The sequence below is a fragment of the Gigantopelta aegis genome, chromosome 2 (assembly GCF_016097555.1).
Source record: "Gigantopelta aegis isolate Gae_Host chromosome 2, Gae_host_genome, whole genome shotgun sequence".
In the NCBI taxonomy this organism is placed as follows: Eukaryota; Metazoa; Mollusca; class Gastropoda; order Neomphalida; family Peltospiridae; genus Gigantopelta; species Gigantopelta aegis.
This window is the reverse complement of record NC_054700.1, coordinates 21,241,915-21,259,057: the sequence shown is the minus strand read 5'-3', so window position 1 is coordinate 21,259,057 and position 17,143 is coordinate 21,241,915. Positions and strand designations below refer to the sequence as shown.

The following is a 17,143-nucleotide window of genomic DNA, read 5'->3' as shown; positions in this document are numbered from 1 at the left end:
GGTTCAGTAGAATCAGACAGGTGAATGTCTGTCTAGATCTGCAGAAATAATAAAGGTCAATTTCAGTAGGTCGAGGTCAGTGCTTACCATGCCTGTAGAAACTATCATGTTTTGCTTTAATAATGACGGTGTAACACTAGTGACCTACCCGAGAGGTTTCTTACCCGGAGTGAACCTGAAGAGAGATCCATCCTGAGTCTGTAGAGCCAAAGTACCAGCCTTCAGACTGCGACACAGACTCGACACCACTCCATGTTGAACTTCTGTCACACAGCTAGAAATACAACACACCATGTGAACACATGTCTCTCAGTTTTACTGAACTCCTATCACAAAATTGATTTTTAAAAACAACACATATACATTCCCAAACTCCCCCACCAATTCTGCTAACAATTAGTGCTCAAAATACATTTCACTAAATAAAGTCTTTGTAGTAGCCTAATATTCATTCTCTAATAACTGTATTCAACTTCCTACCTTTAAAAATAAAACAGATGGAAACAACTGTTATATATTATTGGGTATAATTTGTTATTAAACGTTTGGTTGGCATCAGTTGCTAATCTACTTGAAAACTGATTAGTAGATACTTTGGAACTGTGTAGTGATCACTGAAACTTTCATAGGAAATCACAAGGTGATACTGACTAAACCATTCCCTGTGTTACCTGATCTGCAGACTACTGTTTGACAGTGAGGCTGAACACAGTAGAGATGTTCTGGTGGTGGAGTCGGTGACAGCAAAGACAAACAAGTCATCCGAGACCCAGGTGAGATGCATCACTGTCAGAGAGTCTCGGTCCAGTCCTGAGCTGCCCACATCAATACTGGGGAAAGAGAAAACAGAACATCACAGACTGAGACACAGACGGGTAGAGACCCAGACTGACATACACAGACAGACAGGAAGCCACGTGAGATGCATCACTGTCCCGAGTCCAGTCCTGAGCTGCCCACATCAATACTGGGGAAAGAGAACACAGAACATCATAAACTGAGAAACAGACAAACACAGACAGAAATACAGACAGACAAATGGACAGACATCCAGTCAAACGAGATGCATCACTATCAGTGTGTCCGAGTCAAGTCCTGAGCTGCACACATCAATACTATGGAAAGAGAACACAGAACATCACAGACTGAGAAACAAACACAGACAGACACAAACAGGCAGACAGATAGACACAAACAGACAGAGAGCCAGGTGAGATGCATCACTGTCAGAGAGTCCAGGTCCAGTTCCGAGCTGCCCACATCAATACTGGGGAAAGAGAAAACAGAACATCACAGACTGAGACACAGACAGACAGACAAACATAGACAGCCAGAGAGAGAGAGGAAGGAAGGAAATGTTTTATTTAACAATGCACTCAACACATTTTATTTACAGTTATATAGTGTCGGACACAGATATTGAGAGAGGAAACAAAAAAAAAGAAATAAATGTTTTATTTTACAACACACTCAACACATTTTATTGACGGTTATATGGTATCAGACATATGGTTAAGGACCACACAGATACTGAGAGAGGAAACCCGCTGTCGCCACTCCGTGGTACATACCACAGCCTTTGATATACCAGTCGTGGTGCACTGGCTGGAATGAGAAATAGCCCAATGGGCCCACCGACGGAATCGATCCCAAACCGACCGCGCATCAAGCGAGCACTTTACCACTGGGCTACGTCCCGCCCAAACACAGAGAGGGGTGGGAGCTATATATTAATTTTAATAATTTAAGCTGGCTGGGGACACCGCATTTTAAAAATTGATAGAGGGGCATATTCCCCCTGGCCCCACACTTCTGATGACTATGATGTCATAAATATCTGTGAACATTCTGTAGTCAGGTCAGGTCAGAGGGTCTGACATGCAATTCAGAGTACGCCTGTCATGGGTGCAGGTGCTGGCCTCGGCCTCCATATATTTGTTAATAAATACCTGTAAACAGCCTGTAGCCTGTGTGTGTTGCACTGAGACTTGAAACCATTACCACCAGCTGCCGATATGGTTACACTGTCATCAGATTTTGTCTCTTTGTCACTGCTGTCTACAAAATAAACTGGCATCTAATCTGGGTGTCAAAAGAAACCTAAAGAGGGCAGGAGGAATACATGTTTTAATGATAAAACAAAACGTTTAAATGTTTGTAACAATTTAACAGAAACTATGTTCAACTTGAATTGAGATTAACATCCAAAATTTCAGTGATCTAGTTCTAATAGTCTGTAGGAAACGGATGTACATGAAAACACAAAACTGTAAAGCTAAAATTGACATCATCGCCAAATAAATAATTTAATTTTACCTTCATTGATATAATCGTTCTAGCCTGTGCACCACGACTAGTATATCAAAGGCTGTGGTATGTACTATCCTGTCTGAGGGATGGTGTATATGAAAGATCCCTTGCTAATAATGGAAAAATGTAGTTGGTTTTCTCTCTTAGACTTGGTCAAAATTACCAAATGTTTGACATCCAACAGCCGATGATTGATAAATCAATGTGCTCTAGTGGTGTCATTAAATAAAACAAACGTTTCACGGAGGTAAAAAATGTGAAAAGATTTTAAAGTACAGTTTAGCGTACCCAGTTGTTTGTAGATAGCTAGTTTGTTGTTGTTTGTGATCACAGCAATGTCGGCTCTGTCCGAGCCAAACGCTACCTGACAGACTGGGGCCGGGAGCTGCAGACTGTACGCACACATGGGTGGGGGGACAACCATCACACGGAACGGAGTCACCAGAACTTGGTCTACAGATAGAAGAAACCTTCAAATTATGGTATTAACACTAATACTTGTTGTATGTGCCATTCAACATAACAACATTTGTATAAACATACAATTAGTATTGTACGGTAATTTCAGAAAGCAATAAAATAAATAAAAAAGTATTAATATTTTATATGCTGTGAAGCACATCCCAATTACATGTATGTTAATTTTTTTTAAATGAAATAGCGAGTTACTAGGTAATTTAAAAGAAAGGAAGGAATGTTTTTTAATCAGACATCAGCACATAATTAAAACTCCAGGCTCTGAATTAACATACCATGTACTTAAGTCAAAGTACATGTACATTTGTATATGATACTTATCTACATTTAAATTTGTACATAAGTATCATAACTGTACATTGACTTAAGTTTCTTTATGAATACTCAACACATTTTATTTACAGTTATATGGCGTCAGACACATGGTTAAGGACCACACAATGAATATGGAGCCAATAATTTAATGTCCTAAGATATTTATTTTTTCATATATTCAAATTTATTCTGAAGTAAAAATTCAATTTGGGCAACTTTTATCATTAGCATAGCAAGAAAAACATTATACATACAGTTGCTGATATTCTAAATAAGAAACTATATTTAGAGTGTAATATGTATCATTACAAAACTCTGTTAGTCAGATGCATCTTACAATGGCTATAAACTCAGGAGTCTCTTTAAAGCATGAAAATAAATTTGAAATAAAGTTGAAATTTTAAAAATATTTTTTAAAGTTTTATTATTATAATTTTACATTTACTATCCCCAGCACAATCTGACCATGTCAAGGTGGGGCAACCTTGACCTACATGTATAAATTGGTGTTCAAACCTCCATCAATAACAGCAGTGACTGCGTCATCATCAGCCGACTTCCCGAGACTGTTATCTGTGGTCCAGGCCCAGGTGTAACCGAGGTGCTGACCGCTGGACAACACGACGTGTAGCTTGTAGGCCTGCTCGGGGTCCCACAGAACAGTCACAATGCCATCACCCGGCTGTGAGATGAAGTGAAGGCTCTGCTTCAGATACCAGTGGTAGTTGTTCACAGTCCACAACTGAACTGAAATAATGAATGAATGAATGAATGAATGTTAACGACACCCCAGCATGAAATGAAATGAAATAAATGAGAATAATAATTACATTAAACCTAAATTTCAAGGAAGGAATGTTTTATTTAAAGACGCATAAAACTGCTTCGTAAAATGTGGCCCTGATCCTGTCTAGACTGAAGAGTTGGAGATTTTAACACCATCACAAAGCCATACAAATTGGATGAGTGTGATGCTGTTAGAGATTGGAGTCTCAACTAAACTTTCATAAGCATGGACCCTGGCCTTTAGTGACACAGTGAAGTGAAACCCGTCTAAACCGGATCATGCTGGGGACCTAATGTTTATCCAGAGGATTAGAGGATTTTGTTTTAGAATACAGAGTTATTTCCCTTGACATTGAATTCGTAACTGTGAACGAACATGTCCAATAACTGAGTTGCTCGGAGCAAAAATGACTAATAAAGTAATAATAATGTTGCTAAATATCTATTTTGTTATGTATCTATCACAGAAAACCCCCCAAAACAAAACTGTTTGTATTTAGTGTATAAAATACAAATTAAGTCACATGTGTATATTTTACACTAATTTTAGTTGTTTGTAATATTTTACTCTCAATGTGTCACTATTTCATTTTATTACCCATATGGGCTCAAATATACGGGGTAATATTTTTTCGATCTCTGCAGTGTGCAGATTGCTTCTACAGACACTGATTGGCTGGCTTAAAAATCACGACGTTTGGTTGGTTGCTTGCCATGGCCGGAACTTCACTTTCATTCATATAATGTTTCCATTCATGAGTCAGATGACACATACATTATACGATCTACAAAGATTTACAGAAAAAAATGGACTCATTTGTTTCGTAAACATGAAATGGTATATTTTCATAAGCAGCGGCTTTAGTAATATATAAAAATAATTATTTTCAAATGCAAATACAGTTGCATTATTTTGTACTGTAAACATTTGGCTGTAAAAAGAACGCCGTTATGCTATGACATCACTTACATTATGTCATGGTAATGCGTGTAAGATTATATGACGTAATGGCTTTGTTGTAGACTGCAGAGGAATTTTTACATTAAAAATCAGTTAAAATTGACAATGGGTAACAAAGAGAATAACCAACTCGCCACGAATTATATGTCCCTCATGAATGAATGTTGTAAAACCCTCGCCAAAGGCTCGGGTTTACAACATTCATTTACTCGGGACAGATAATTCATAATTCCTGGTTTTTAATACATGGTTTAAGTAAGAGATTATTCAGGACTATGAAATTTGACTGGTTTTGGCAGAATTTCGGAACTTCAGGGTCCGGTTTAAACAAGGTCCGATTTAAACAAGTTTCACTAAACATGATATTTAAAAACATCATCTTACTGTATGTGTTTGACCGACGACCATCATTGTCCTTTGACGGTGTCAACTCTTCACACCAAACAGCCAACACTGTGGAGTCAGAGTTCCACAACAGCTCACACACCTACAACATACATTCAACAAAAGTATATAGTTGATACAGTTGCATGTGTCGTTTAAGTACATAATATCTAATTTAGTCCAGTGAGAACATTATTAGGTTTAAAGCCCTAAGAAATAGCCCAATTGGCCCACCGATGGGAATCGATCCCAGACCGACCACACATCAAGTGAATGCTTTACCACTGGGCTACGTCCTGCCCCGGATTGGATAAAAATAAAAATAAAATGAATGAGAAATGTCCCATACCGTAATCTGATCGTGTTGGAATGGCAGAGTGAATTCCCCATGGTTCAGTCCATTCTTCTCGAAGAACACCACTTCATGTTTGTTTGGCTTTCTCCTTGTCGACGCAATCAGACTGCCACTTGGTCTGAAAAACAATTATCAATAAATAAATTATTACTTGATTAACGAGTTGGGAGGAAAGAAAATGAATGAATGAACGTTTAGTAACACGCCAACACAAAAAATATATACCGGCTTAGGGTGTCAAACAAAGGTAAATATATATATGAATTGATGTTCAATATTAATTCAAAAGTTAAAATTAGAACAGTGTAAAGAGCTGTGCAAAAAGACATTTTTGTTCAATCGGACTCAAGTGTTCTCTCAATTGGTTGAAATGTTTGTTCAATCAGACTCAAGTGTTCTCTCAATTGGTTGAAATGTTTGTTCTATCGGACTCAGTGTTCTCTCAATTGGTTGAAATGTTTGTTCTATCGGACTCAGTGTTCTCTCAATTGGTTGAAATGTTTGTTCAATCGGACTCAGTGTTCTCTCAATTGGTTGAAATGTTTGTTCAATCGGACTCAGTGTTCTCTCAATTGGTTGAAATGTTTGTTCTATCGGACTCAGTGTTCTCTCAATTGGTTGAAATGTTTGTTCTATCGGACTCAGTGTTCTCTCAATTGGTTGAAATGTTTGTTCAATCGGACTCAGTGTTCTCTCAATTGGTTGAAATGTTTGTTCAATCGGACTCAGTGTTCTCTCAATTGGTTGAAATGTTTGTTCAATCGGACTCAGTGTTCTCTCAATTGGTTGAAATGTTTGTTCAATCGGACCCAGTGTTCTCTCAATTGGTTGTATAAAAAAAAAAAAAAAAACCTTTTTGAAAGCATTCCTCTTTGGAAAGTTTTGTAAATTTGTTTATTTAAAAAAAATTCAAATACAAGTCATGTTTTTAATAGTACACCAAAACCCCTAAAAACCAGACACTCTGTTAACAGAATTCCCGCCAAACTGGTACAGAACAGAACCACACTAAACTGGATGCCCCTTAAAACTGGAATTTTTACTTGGTCTATTTTAGAGGGGTTTCTCTATATACTGAAAGGTTTTGCTAACAACAAACAAATTTTGTAACTTACTTCCAAGCAAGGGCTTGCTCCAAACCATTAAGCACCTCCCCTGTTGAGTGAAGTATACACTCCCTGGTCCACACATGTAGACACCGGCATCCTACAACATCAGGGTTTTATTCAGTTTGGTGTTATGGGTAATAACATCTGTGACAACCTACTAATAGATAACATAATGTTTTAAAATAGCTGTAGCCAAAAACACTAATCAACTTGGATTTGTATGAGCCTCAATCGTAAAGCTTGTGAAAAAAATCTGGTTGAGTCATATTAGTTTTGAGTACAGTGTTGAATAAAAATAAAAAAGATGACATGATGTAGCCAAGGAGGACAAAAATGTATGGGGTTTTCCCCCCCCCGAGTACTATATACATATGTAAATAAAGAATTGGAAAGTTTCGTAAACAAAACACTATTGACAAACCCCGCTATTTTTACGAAAATATGAACAAGAACTTAATAATGATAACTTGTTCCAATAAGATTATAAAAGGTACATGTACTAGTACTCACTCGATTGCAAACCATGTGTTTCTCTGTAACCTAACTAGAGTGGTGTGTGCAAAAATTACATATTCAAATGAGGTCGGGTCAAGCTGGATATATACATGTAGGCCAGTGACAATAAACTGAAATTAATTAAAGGACTTGTGGTGTTCACTTCTCTATTAAAAAGGAATATATATTAGATGTAATATTTTACAAATGTTGAAAATGTTTTTAATGTAAACAGGAATTCAAATTTGGAATATCACTGTAGTATAAACATACCATCAATAAAGTGAAAGTATCTTGGCCACCGCAAAACAAGAAAAATAATGTGGAAGTGTATCTATTTTGTTTTAGTACTGGGGCCGATATTTAGTCCTTTTACAATATTGTTAACTTTAGCAAGCATAAAAGAATCTGTTTTATAAAATGTTTTCTTTTGTATTTTGTTTTAACTTTATGTCTGAGCTAAAAATTATGTATTTAAAATATAATTTCAACGTAACTTTGAGGTAACCGATCAGGCAACCTACAGGTAACACAAATATAATTCACGTAAACGAACAATTGGTTACCTAGATAAAAAGCATGTGAACCAACTTCCGGTTACCTCAGATTTCGAAATATTTTCCCCTGAATATGTATAGCAGAAATGTTAGAAAAGTAAATCTGAGACTACACTATGTTAACAATACATTAGTATGGCATAACCAAATTTAATGTACTAACATTTCTGATACACATAGCTCTGAAGCAATGGTCGCTTATATCCATTTTGACTTCTAGTGTTGTGGATGCTATATGTAGATCATATAAGCAGGACATTTTCCTTGGTGCTACAATTTGATACGGTGATCAGATGATTTCTCAATAAAAATAGTTTTTTTAAACATATACTAGTAGCTATCATTCAGTACCCTCATGAAAAAGACAAAGGAATCCAAAACACCAATATCTTAGGTTTATTACATTTTTACATGATTTTGTATACATATCCATATATATACAATATAGGACTCAACAAAGTCCCCTGATATTTTCCAGATTCTGTTACACCCAAAAATAAATCCCTGTATTTTCCATGAATCAGACAAACATTTCAAATTCCCTGAATTTTCCATGCAGGGAATTATTTAAAACCATCTTCCCTGTTTTCCCTGTTCTGTGGGTACCCTGTATTTATAATATATATATATATATATATATATATATATATAATTACATGTAATATAATGAAATACATTACAACAGCATTATGCTCTGTATAAATTAGCAGGCGAATTAGATTGGGAATGTTGACATGTAATACAAACATTACATGTACTCCGATCAAGTGATTTTAATTTGCAAGCTTCGTACTGAACTTAAAATTCTGATATATTAATTAAAAACATTACAAACAGGTAACAAACGGTGTTAAAAATATAAAGAAACTGTTTGGTGTCATTGTTAAGACCTGGCTTTTGCAATTGGCTGTAAATGGCCATGACATTGTAATTGTTTTCACATATTGTTTAGGCTTTTTATTTGCAGTATCGAACATGCAAGTGGGGTGTGTTTGCTACAAAGTATAACAACATTACTTTGTATAATATGAAGTGAGTTACTTCATTTTAAAACATCAGACAAACACATCTGATGTACTACTAACAATAAATGTTACAGAAATCAAACTAAGAAACTTTTCAGTCGAGTCTATTTTTGACACTGTAAGTACATGCATAACAATACACAAGTGTTGTATTGTTTCTAGCCTGGCTAGACTATTAATAAACAGCCATTATATCATAATACTTCAGTCCCAGTCATTTGATATGCTATATTATTATTATGACAATACAAAAAAAAAAAAGGTGCAGTTTATATGAACGGTAGTTACCGTAAAATTCATAAATAAAGCACACCGTTTTATAAACCGCACCTTGCAATTCACAGTAAAAATGTAGCGGCTTATAGGCTGAAACATACAGTATGTACAAACCTGTTGTTTTGTGAATGCTGCTGACGACAAAGTATTGACCATCACCTCGCCAGGACACCCGTGGTCGCTGATCATCCATGTATAGTGCTTGACCAACTTCCTAAGAAATAGTACAAATATTAAATCATAATATTAGCATTAAAATGCTTGAGACTCAGTGAGATATCTGGATTTTTTTTTTCTGTTGATTTTTTTCAATCGGTTAATATTGTGCTTATGCAGGTAAAATACAAAAAAAGAAGAAGAAAAAAAAGGCTGGAACACTGGAGACATAATTATGGGTTTGTACATCAAATATATTGTATTTTCATTACTTCTGTAGATCTATCAGGTTTGTTTGAGGAAAGCACTGCAATTGGTCAGTGACTGATCCAAAAAAGCCATAATTTTCTTCTTGTTTTTTTAAACTGTTTATTCTTAGATTCAATGAGGGCTGAAGCATGCTATTGCATCTGCTACCAATCAGACCAAAGGTGAGTAACTACAACCTTCCCCATCAATGAATTTCTTTTATAATATATCTGTAGCTTTGTATTTACTCGTGGCATTAAAACTCATTATATTAATGTATTAAGAATTTATTGTGACCATCAGCACCTCACACTTTTTGCAATACTTTGTTGCTCACATATCTTTATAGTTTAACATGTCATGTACTGCTGCAAACAATATTGAACACACACAAAACGTTTCATAACTCCATAACATTTTTTATATTGTGTTCTAAATTTTAAGCCCTATGAAAAATGGATCACACAAAATTAATGACAATGAAACATTACAGTTGTACACACGATTTTAAGAGCCTCGCACATGGGGAAATTATATACTAACACACCTCCGCCTTCTTCTTGGCAGCATCTTTTCCCTCTGATCCATGAAACTGGGTTTCTTTTTTTCCCCAGCCAACATTCACAAATTCAGCTGAAATAAGATGGCTAATAGTGTTCATTTCTAAATATGTAAGCATTAAATCCAATAAAAAGTAATCTGATCTTGTATTGTCAACATGATCAAGCCAAAAAATATAAATGACAGATGAAAAAAAAAAAGAGCATTTAAGGGTTCATTCAAGATGAAAATGACAAGGGACAAAATATCCAGAAATGTTCATAGGATATTTTAAAAGTAGGTGTTATCATGAGCTTTTGATCAAAGAACAAGAGGAAAGTTTCTTGTGTGGCACTAAAATCTGGAATTTTACAGCAAACTCTGGGAGATTTTAAGCATACAATATACAATCTGCCTCACAAGATACTGCCTCAAATTCCTAGGAATCAGTCTTAATTCTTAATCATTTGGACTTTATCAGGAATATATTTCAAAAAGGACTTGTAAAACAAAACTTCCATCACATTAAAAACTCCAAGAGAAGTGTTTTGACTAAAGATTACATGAGTTGTAAATAGATTCTTGTTAAAGCACTAAAGCTCTTGTTACTGGACTCAGTCTGTATCAATATTTTCTCACCTTCTCCTGCATCCGGTGGTTGAAGTGGTACCTCTGTGATGGGATCAAATTCTCGATTCATCAAAATTAAAGTATCGGCTCCTTAAAAATAATGCAAAACATGAAGAAAAACTATCACAAAATGTACATTTTAATGTGTAACTGTAATAAATTATAATAATAACATATAAATAACAGATGATATTAAAAAATACACAAACTACTCTAAGACACAAAATCTGTCAAATAATTTTCACAAAAAAACAGCATTTACACTTGCAAAAGTTCCATTAAAATTATTGTTTGTCTCATAGTAAATGAAATTACTTGTTTGTACATTCTTATGGACATATACAGTTCATGGTATAGTCTTTATACTAAATAACAAAAATTAAAACAGAACTTTGATATAGTGCTTAAAGTTAACAAGTACTAATGAAATACCTGTAACAAATACAACCACATCTTGATCTGGACTCCACGCCATAGCCAACAATCCACTATCGACATTACCAACACATTCAATCTGTGAAGAACCAAAATCAATATATCACATATTGGGTACAGTAAAAGAAATAATAATAATGAAAACATCTCAACCAAAAAAAGAGGAAGGTTAGCATAATTACATGTACACACTAAACATAAGAATCCAGTGCTCCAAGTACTGTGGTAATAGGGAGAATTGTACTACTCAGTTTGACAATGGGAATTTACATACATTTGTACATGTACACAAAGAATAAACATCTCGACAAGGGGGAAATAACACACATAACCAACAACTTGATATATACATACACGTACCTGTATGTCATGTATTTGCGGAATGGAAATGCAAAACAAACCTCTTGCTTGGAGGAATTTAATACAGAAGAAACCTCTTGATAGGAGGAATTTAAAACAGAAGAAACCTCTTTATAGGAGGAATTTAAAACAGAAGAAACCTCTTGATAGGAGGAATTGCACAGCAGAACATCTCCTGAGCTAGTGGCGACACAGTTTGACTGCTGATCTGGAAGATACTGTAAACCAATGACATCACCAGACCCATCGGTTGGAATGTACTCGGTCAAAGGAGCTTCATAACATTTCTAGAGAAAAGAAAGCAACATAAAAATGATGAATATACTAATTTCCCACCTCTAACCAATCTTTTAAATATGACAACTTGTGCATGGCTTACTATGTGTGCTTACTTCAATGGCTGTATCTTATTAAAATCTTAACACATTGCCAACATTAGCTTTGAAAAAACATATAGGGTTGGGTACCACGAAAACAAAAGTATCCCGGTATACCGTGGGTTTTAAGAAACTGCTACGGTAAGTACCACTGTATACCACATTAGTAGGAACATTATACTAATCACTGTGATTCAGTGATACCATATTGTCTCAACATATGATACAATGAGGCCAAACATGTATGACATACTTCAATGAAATACCAGTAGAGATTCTGACTGATTCAGTTTACACATGACATTTTATTTTCCTCTAAAGTTGAGTGAGTAAGCAATTTTTTTTTCTTCGCAATTTGCAACTTTGGTGAACAACAGCACAAGTTCTAAAAAATGTCTGATTTCGCACATATGTTGCGAACAACAACAAACTCATCTACCATATTTTTGTAACTTGGTGGCAACGTTTTGAGATTCTAGTTATTTTGGAAAATTCCATTATTTTTTTAAAGATTTGTTAATGGAACAAGAACAATCATCAACATTTGACATTTACTATTTTGTTTTTAAATAATTTCTCGAAATTATGTATTTTGTTTCATGACCCTGATAATTTATTTCTCAGTTATTTCCGTAAAGTTATCATACATGGAAAGTCCCGAAGTATACCGGTACAGTACAAAACGTATTGGTACATACCAAGACAGAACAAAATACCGGTATTTCGGTATACCAGTAATATTGCACATCTCTACACCATACGAGTCTTTCAATAATTTACATTTAAAATCTGTGCAAGTCTGCTTTTAGTAGGTGTACACGGGGGGACACAGCCCAGTGGTAAAGCGATTGCTTGATGCATGGTCAGTATGGGATTGATCCCAGTGGGTTGGCCGATTGTAGGGTTTCCGCCAGAGTGTAAAACGGGTATGGCGTCATACCCAAATATTTTGGCAGATTAAAAAAAAAATTAAGTTAACCTTTAGACAAAATTAATTATTTTTATCATTACTATATGCTTTTCTCAACCCTAAGCCTAAACTTGACCCATTTTCTTTCTGGGGGAGGCACCCCCATACCCCTTTTGTTGACAGTGGATGCATTCAATTCCATAGTGCCATATCCAAAAATTTCTTTCTGGCAGACACACTGCATTGGGCTATTTCTCACTCAGACCAGTGCACAGCTGGTAAATCAAAATATGTGGTATGTGCTATCCTGTCTGTGAAATGGTGCGTATAAAAGATCCCTTGCTACTAATAGAAAAATGTAGTGGGTTTCCTTTATGAGACAATATGTCAAAATGACCAAATGGATGATATCCAATAGCCAATAATTAATGACTCAATGTGCTCTAGTGGTGTCGTTTTAAAATAAAAACAAAACAAACTTTTTTTAGTAAGTCAACAATCATTACTGTGACTTAGTACTTAAGAACCAACCTTTCCATCACTTGTCAATCCAAACAATAACGTTCTTGTTGCACAGTATAGTGTTCCAGTATCTGGATCTATGCTGGACTGACGGACATCCGGATAACTCTCACAGGCTGGGGTTTGTTCACAACGCAGAAGTTTTAAATTTCTCATGGCTTCTTAGTAGACAGCTAGAATGATTTACATGTCCTGCAAAGTGAAAGAAAACACACCCTATAAGAATAAGCTTTATTCATAACTACACAAACATGTACTGTATTGAACCAACTAAATGAATATTAGTATTCTAGTTGGTAGCAAATAGATTACAGAAGGGTGCCACGTCCAGCCCATTTGGTGCAGCTCACACAAATAAAATCATAACCTTTTTTCTCTTTAGAAATATGTTTTCTTGGATTGGAGTTCTCACCTAAGAAAATAATGTGGTAAGACTTCCGAACGTTACAGCATTCAGTTCATTCACGCTTAGGTTTAGGGTTAAGGTTAGTGATAGTATTAGCATGCATGCTGGAACGTTCAGAATTCTTTCCAATAATGTCATTCTCAAGTTAGCTAGCAATGAGGTTAGACGTGGTATCATGCACTAGACTTGCTCCCGCACCTGGGGGGGGGGGGCTTCTTGCCAGTTACGGAAGCTGTTGGAGTACCGCGTTGCGGTCACAGTGAAGACGAAGAGAAAAAGAACGTGGAAGAGGAAACGTGCGCCAGGGGCGGCATAGGGGGGAACAAAGCGGTCCCGTCTGTGTCGCCTCCCCCACCACAACCTGACCAGCCAGCTCGACCGGAAGCGACTCGGCAACTGACTGAACCGACAGAACCAACGCAGGCTTTGGTGCAGACCACGGGTGATACCTCGCGGCCAGCGTTGCCTGTTCCAGCTCGTCCGTCCACATTGAGGCCACCACCCATGGGGAACTCTGCCAAGACGACTTCAGATGTTGGTGCTGCAAAGCGGAAGGCCATCACCCCCCCCCCCCCCCCCCCCCTCCACGGTAACCAACATGCCAAGAGTCAGCCTTCTGCTTCCGCCCGGGACGATTTGCAGCAGGAAAGATCAAAGGCCAGTACTTTAGGCACTCGGTCGGCGATGTCTCGGACCCCAACGGGCTGCCTGGTGGCTACTACGAGAAGAACTTCATGGTCTTCCCAGATGGACACGAGGTCGCCATCCACTCGACGGAGCTACGGGGCATGGGACAAGTGCTAGGGGTTAAGTCGCGCCATGGTGGTCTTTATCGACAAGGGATCCTACACAGAGAGATGGACAACTACACTGTCCACAGGATTTTAAAGATCATCGCCGGTGCACAGTACACCCAGTTAGCGAAGTGCTTGTTGACTCACAGCTACAGGAAGCTGGTTCTTCTCTTCAATGAGAAGTTTGTCATCTCGTCGCCGTAGGACAGGTAACATCCTATTTGGGCTCATTGGACTTAAATAAAGTTTGGGCCGTCATTCAAAATTTTATGTTTATTTTTTTTGTAAACAGTCCAACATAGTTTAATTTGATTGCCCATCAAAATTGCTCAAATCACCTTAAAACCTTTTCGGCCGAGCATTCTAATTTATTTTTGGGTTTAATTTTTTTTGTTCCAGACAAGTGCAGGTTATGCCAGTTGTTTTTGGCCTAGGTCTCAGCACCTACTTCTAAATTCCGCCCACCTCAAATTTACCCACCCCCCTCCTGGTCCGGACATAGTCACTGGCAAAAGTCAGAGATTAAGCCTGTGATAGGCATGCATGAAGCTCCAAGCCTTGAAATAAAACATTTTGGTGTACCTGACACAATGTCCTGCACCAATCAATTTGTGCCTGACATAAAAATGAAATAAATTATGTTTTATGTTGTTTAATAATTGATATATTTAATTAGTAAATAACCAATGCAGCAATTAAGGCAATAGTCACCAAATGATGACATTTATTATTGTTACGTACTTACTAGTCTATGATGCATTAATATATGTCCTCTGGTAAAGCTGTATACTAACCAGCCACGAGCTACAAGAGCGATTATTTTAGAAATCATGGATTTCAATTGCCATATCCTAACCGCACGAGTACGACGCAACATATAAATCTGTCGCGTCGCACGCGTACAGTTAGGATGCGGCAATGGAAATAAATGATTTCTAAAATAATTTTTCGCATTGCTCGTGTCGCTCGCAGCCGGTTAGGATAGAGCTTAAGAAACCCATAAAACTGTTGTCACTATCACTTTGTGTTGAACTTTCAGATTCATGATGATCTGACTCAGACTCATCCATTTTTTTCAATGTCATCAGTGTCTTGTTTGTAGTAATATTGGTTGCCGAGTGATCGTTAGCATTTGACACAGGCAGATTTGTGATCCATGCGTCCGAAAAATCGTGATTATACTGCATTTCTTTTTAAAATGTTTTGCAGAGCGAGCACGTCATAAGTGTAACCTCGCCTTTGGTGTTTTCTTCAAACTGTAGCCACAAAGAGGCATTTGTATTAACTAAATCCTCCTTTTGCCATTTTAATTCAGTGCTAGATTTTAAGATACTACTCTGCAGGATATTTGTTTTGGGACTTTTTTGGGGGGACAATTTAATCGGCGGCTGCCCGCCGCAGATACTGGGTACAGGGACAGTTGATTTGTCATTATCGGTACCTGTCTGTTCTTTTACAGCAAAGACTGAAGTTATGTTGTTCAACTCCTTTAATTGTTAACCACGAGGCAATTTGAATTGCAAACTTTAAACGAAAACTATGAAAAATCTTACTAAACAGGTACGCGGACTGTAGATGAACTTCGTGTTGGACTGTCAAGTGCCCCGCGAACCGGTTCGAATCCCACTGGTACACATTTGTGTTTTTTCATTCGTAATCAATTTTTTTTTTAATCGGTGCATTAAGTGTATTCGACTCCAAAACAGCCGGCTTTTACTACAACGCGAGCTTCGGACATGGTGACCGGCGCAATCGACATTGTTACTGACAAGTTACAAATTTGTACCGGACAATGACCGTGACCGGCCGCTTATTTCAAGGCTTGAAGCTCTAGTGGCATATATGCACTTAAAACTTTACCCGACCAGATCCAATAATTTTTGACAATACAATGTCATTCATTGATTCAACAACAGATGTGAGCAATCACTTTCATAATCATTTACCTTGATCTGTTGGAATTACATGTAAATTATCAATACAGGACAGCAGGATAGAAGCATTAAGTGATTAACCCAAATATATCCATATTAATTTTAGCATGACTTATGATGGAACGAGAGGAATTGCCTCCAATAATAGTATATATGTATGTTGCATGTCAGTTAACGAAATTAGGACAAAGTCGAAATTAGGAACTTAAAGACGTATAGACAAATAATAACACATCGTAAATAGGATATTAAAGTTAAATAAACGAACACATAGGTACAAACCCTACGAAAATGTATTATGAATTTTATCTATAGTTATTTCACCTATTTAATACAGCTCATTATAGAACTTTATAAAGAAAAATAAACATTCTTGCTGCAAATCATGTCCCCATGGGAAGCGCCATTTTGAATATTCTTTAGATTAACCCACACCGTACATTTAAGGCACTATGGCTATTTTCCCGTGTTCTTACTTTGTGTAGCAGAGAATTATTTAGACCGGTTGTCACGGGGATTCTATAATTCCCGTAACTGAATAAAACACGATTATCAAAATATCTCTCCTAACTGTATATCTATCAGATCTCTCTGTAACAGGCTGTTAAACCCTAGTATGGCTCGTCTTTAGGTATGATCAGAGATACGATCTTATATAAAGTATATATTATTATAGCCCGTTTAGCTCACTAGAAACACAACAAAACACAATACACTTTGGAATCTGTATTATCCTACGCTGACAAATGTACAGCCGTAGTAGTAAATTAACAACAGCAA

The 17,143-nt window shown here is 36.7% G+C and overlaps 1 protein-coding gene across 2 annotated transcripts in view; it reads right to left on the bottom strand.

The window, feature by feature from the left end:
* Positions 1-16,777, bottom strand: part of LOC121382665 (putative elongator complex protein 1) — a 38,522-nt gene extending 21,745 nt beyond the window's left edge. For both annotated transcript variants that reach the window (XR_005959204.1, XM_041512203.1), the window contains exons 1-15: positions 16,688-16,777; positions 13,239-13,421; positions 11,561-11,707; positions 11,058-11,139; positions 10,635-10,715; positions 10,003-10,088; positions 9,165-9,264; positions 6,704-6,794; positions 5,583-5,706; positions 5,234-5,336; positions 3,619-3,849; positions 2,599-2,763; positions 1,950-2,058; positions 672-830; positions 165-274 (exon numbers count right to left, since the gene is read on the bottom strand). Coding sequence is in view for 1 of the 2 variants with exons in the window: in XM_041512203.1 (XP_041368137.1) it covers positions 165-274; positions 672-830; positions 1,950-2,058; positions 2,599-2,763; positions 3,619-3,849; positions 5,234-5,336; positions 5,583-5,706; positions 6,704-6,794; positions 9,165-9,264; positions 10,003-10,088; positions 10,635-10,715; positions 11,058-11,139; positions 11,561-11,707; positions 13,239-13,385 (1,735 nt within the window). In the remaining variant the exon portion in view is untranslated. The remainder of the gene's footprint in view (positions 1-164; positions 275-671; positions 831-1,949; positions 2,059-2,598; positions 2,764-3,618; positions 3,850-5,233; positions 5,337-5,582; positions 5,707-6,703; positions 6,795-9,164; positions 9,265-10,002; positions 10,089-10,634; positions 10,716-11,057; positions 11,140-11,560; positions 11,708-13,238; positions 13,422-16,687) is intronic.
* Between the last annotated feature and the right edge of the window lie 366 nt (positions 16,778-17,143).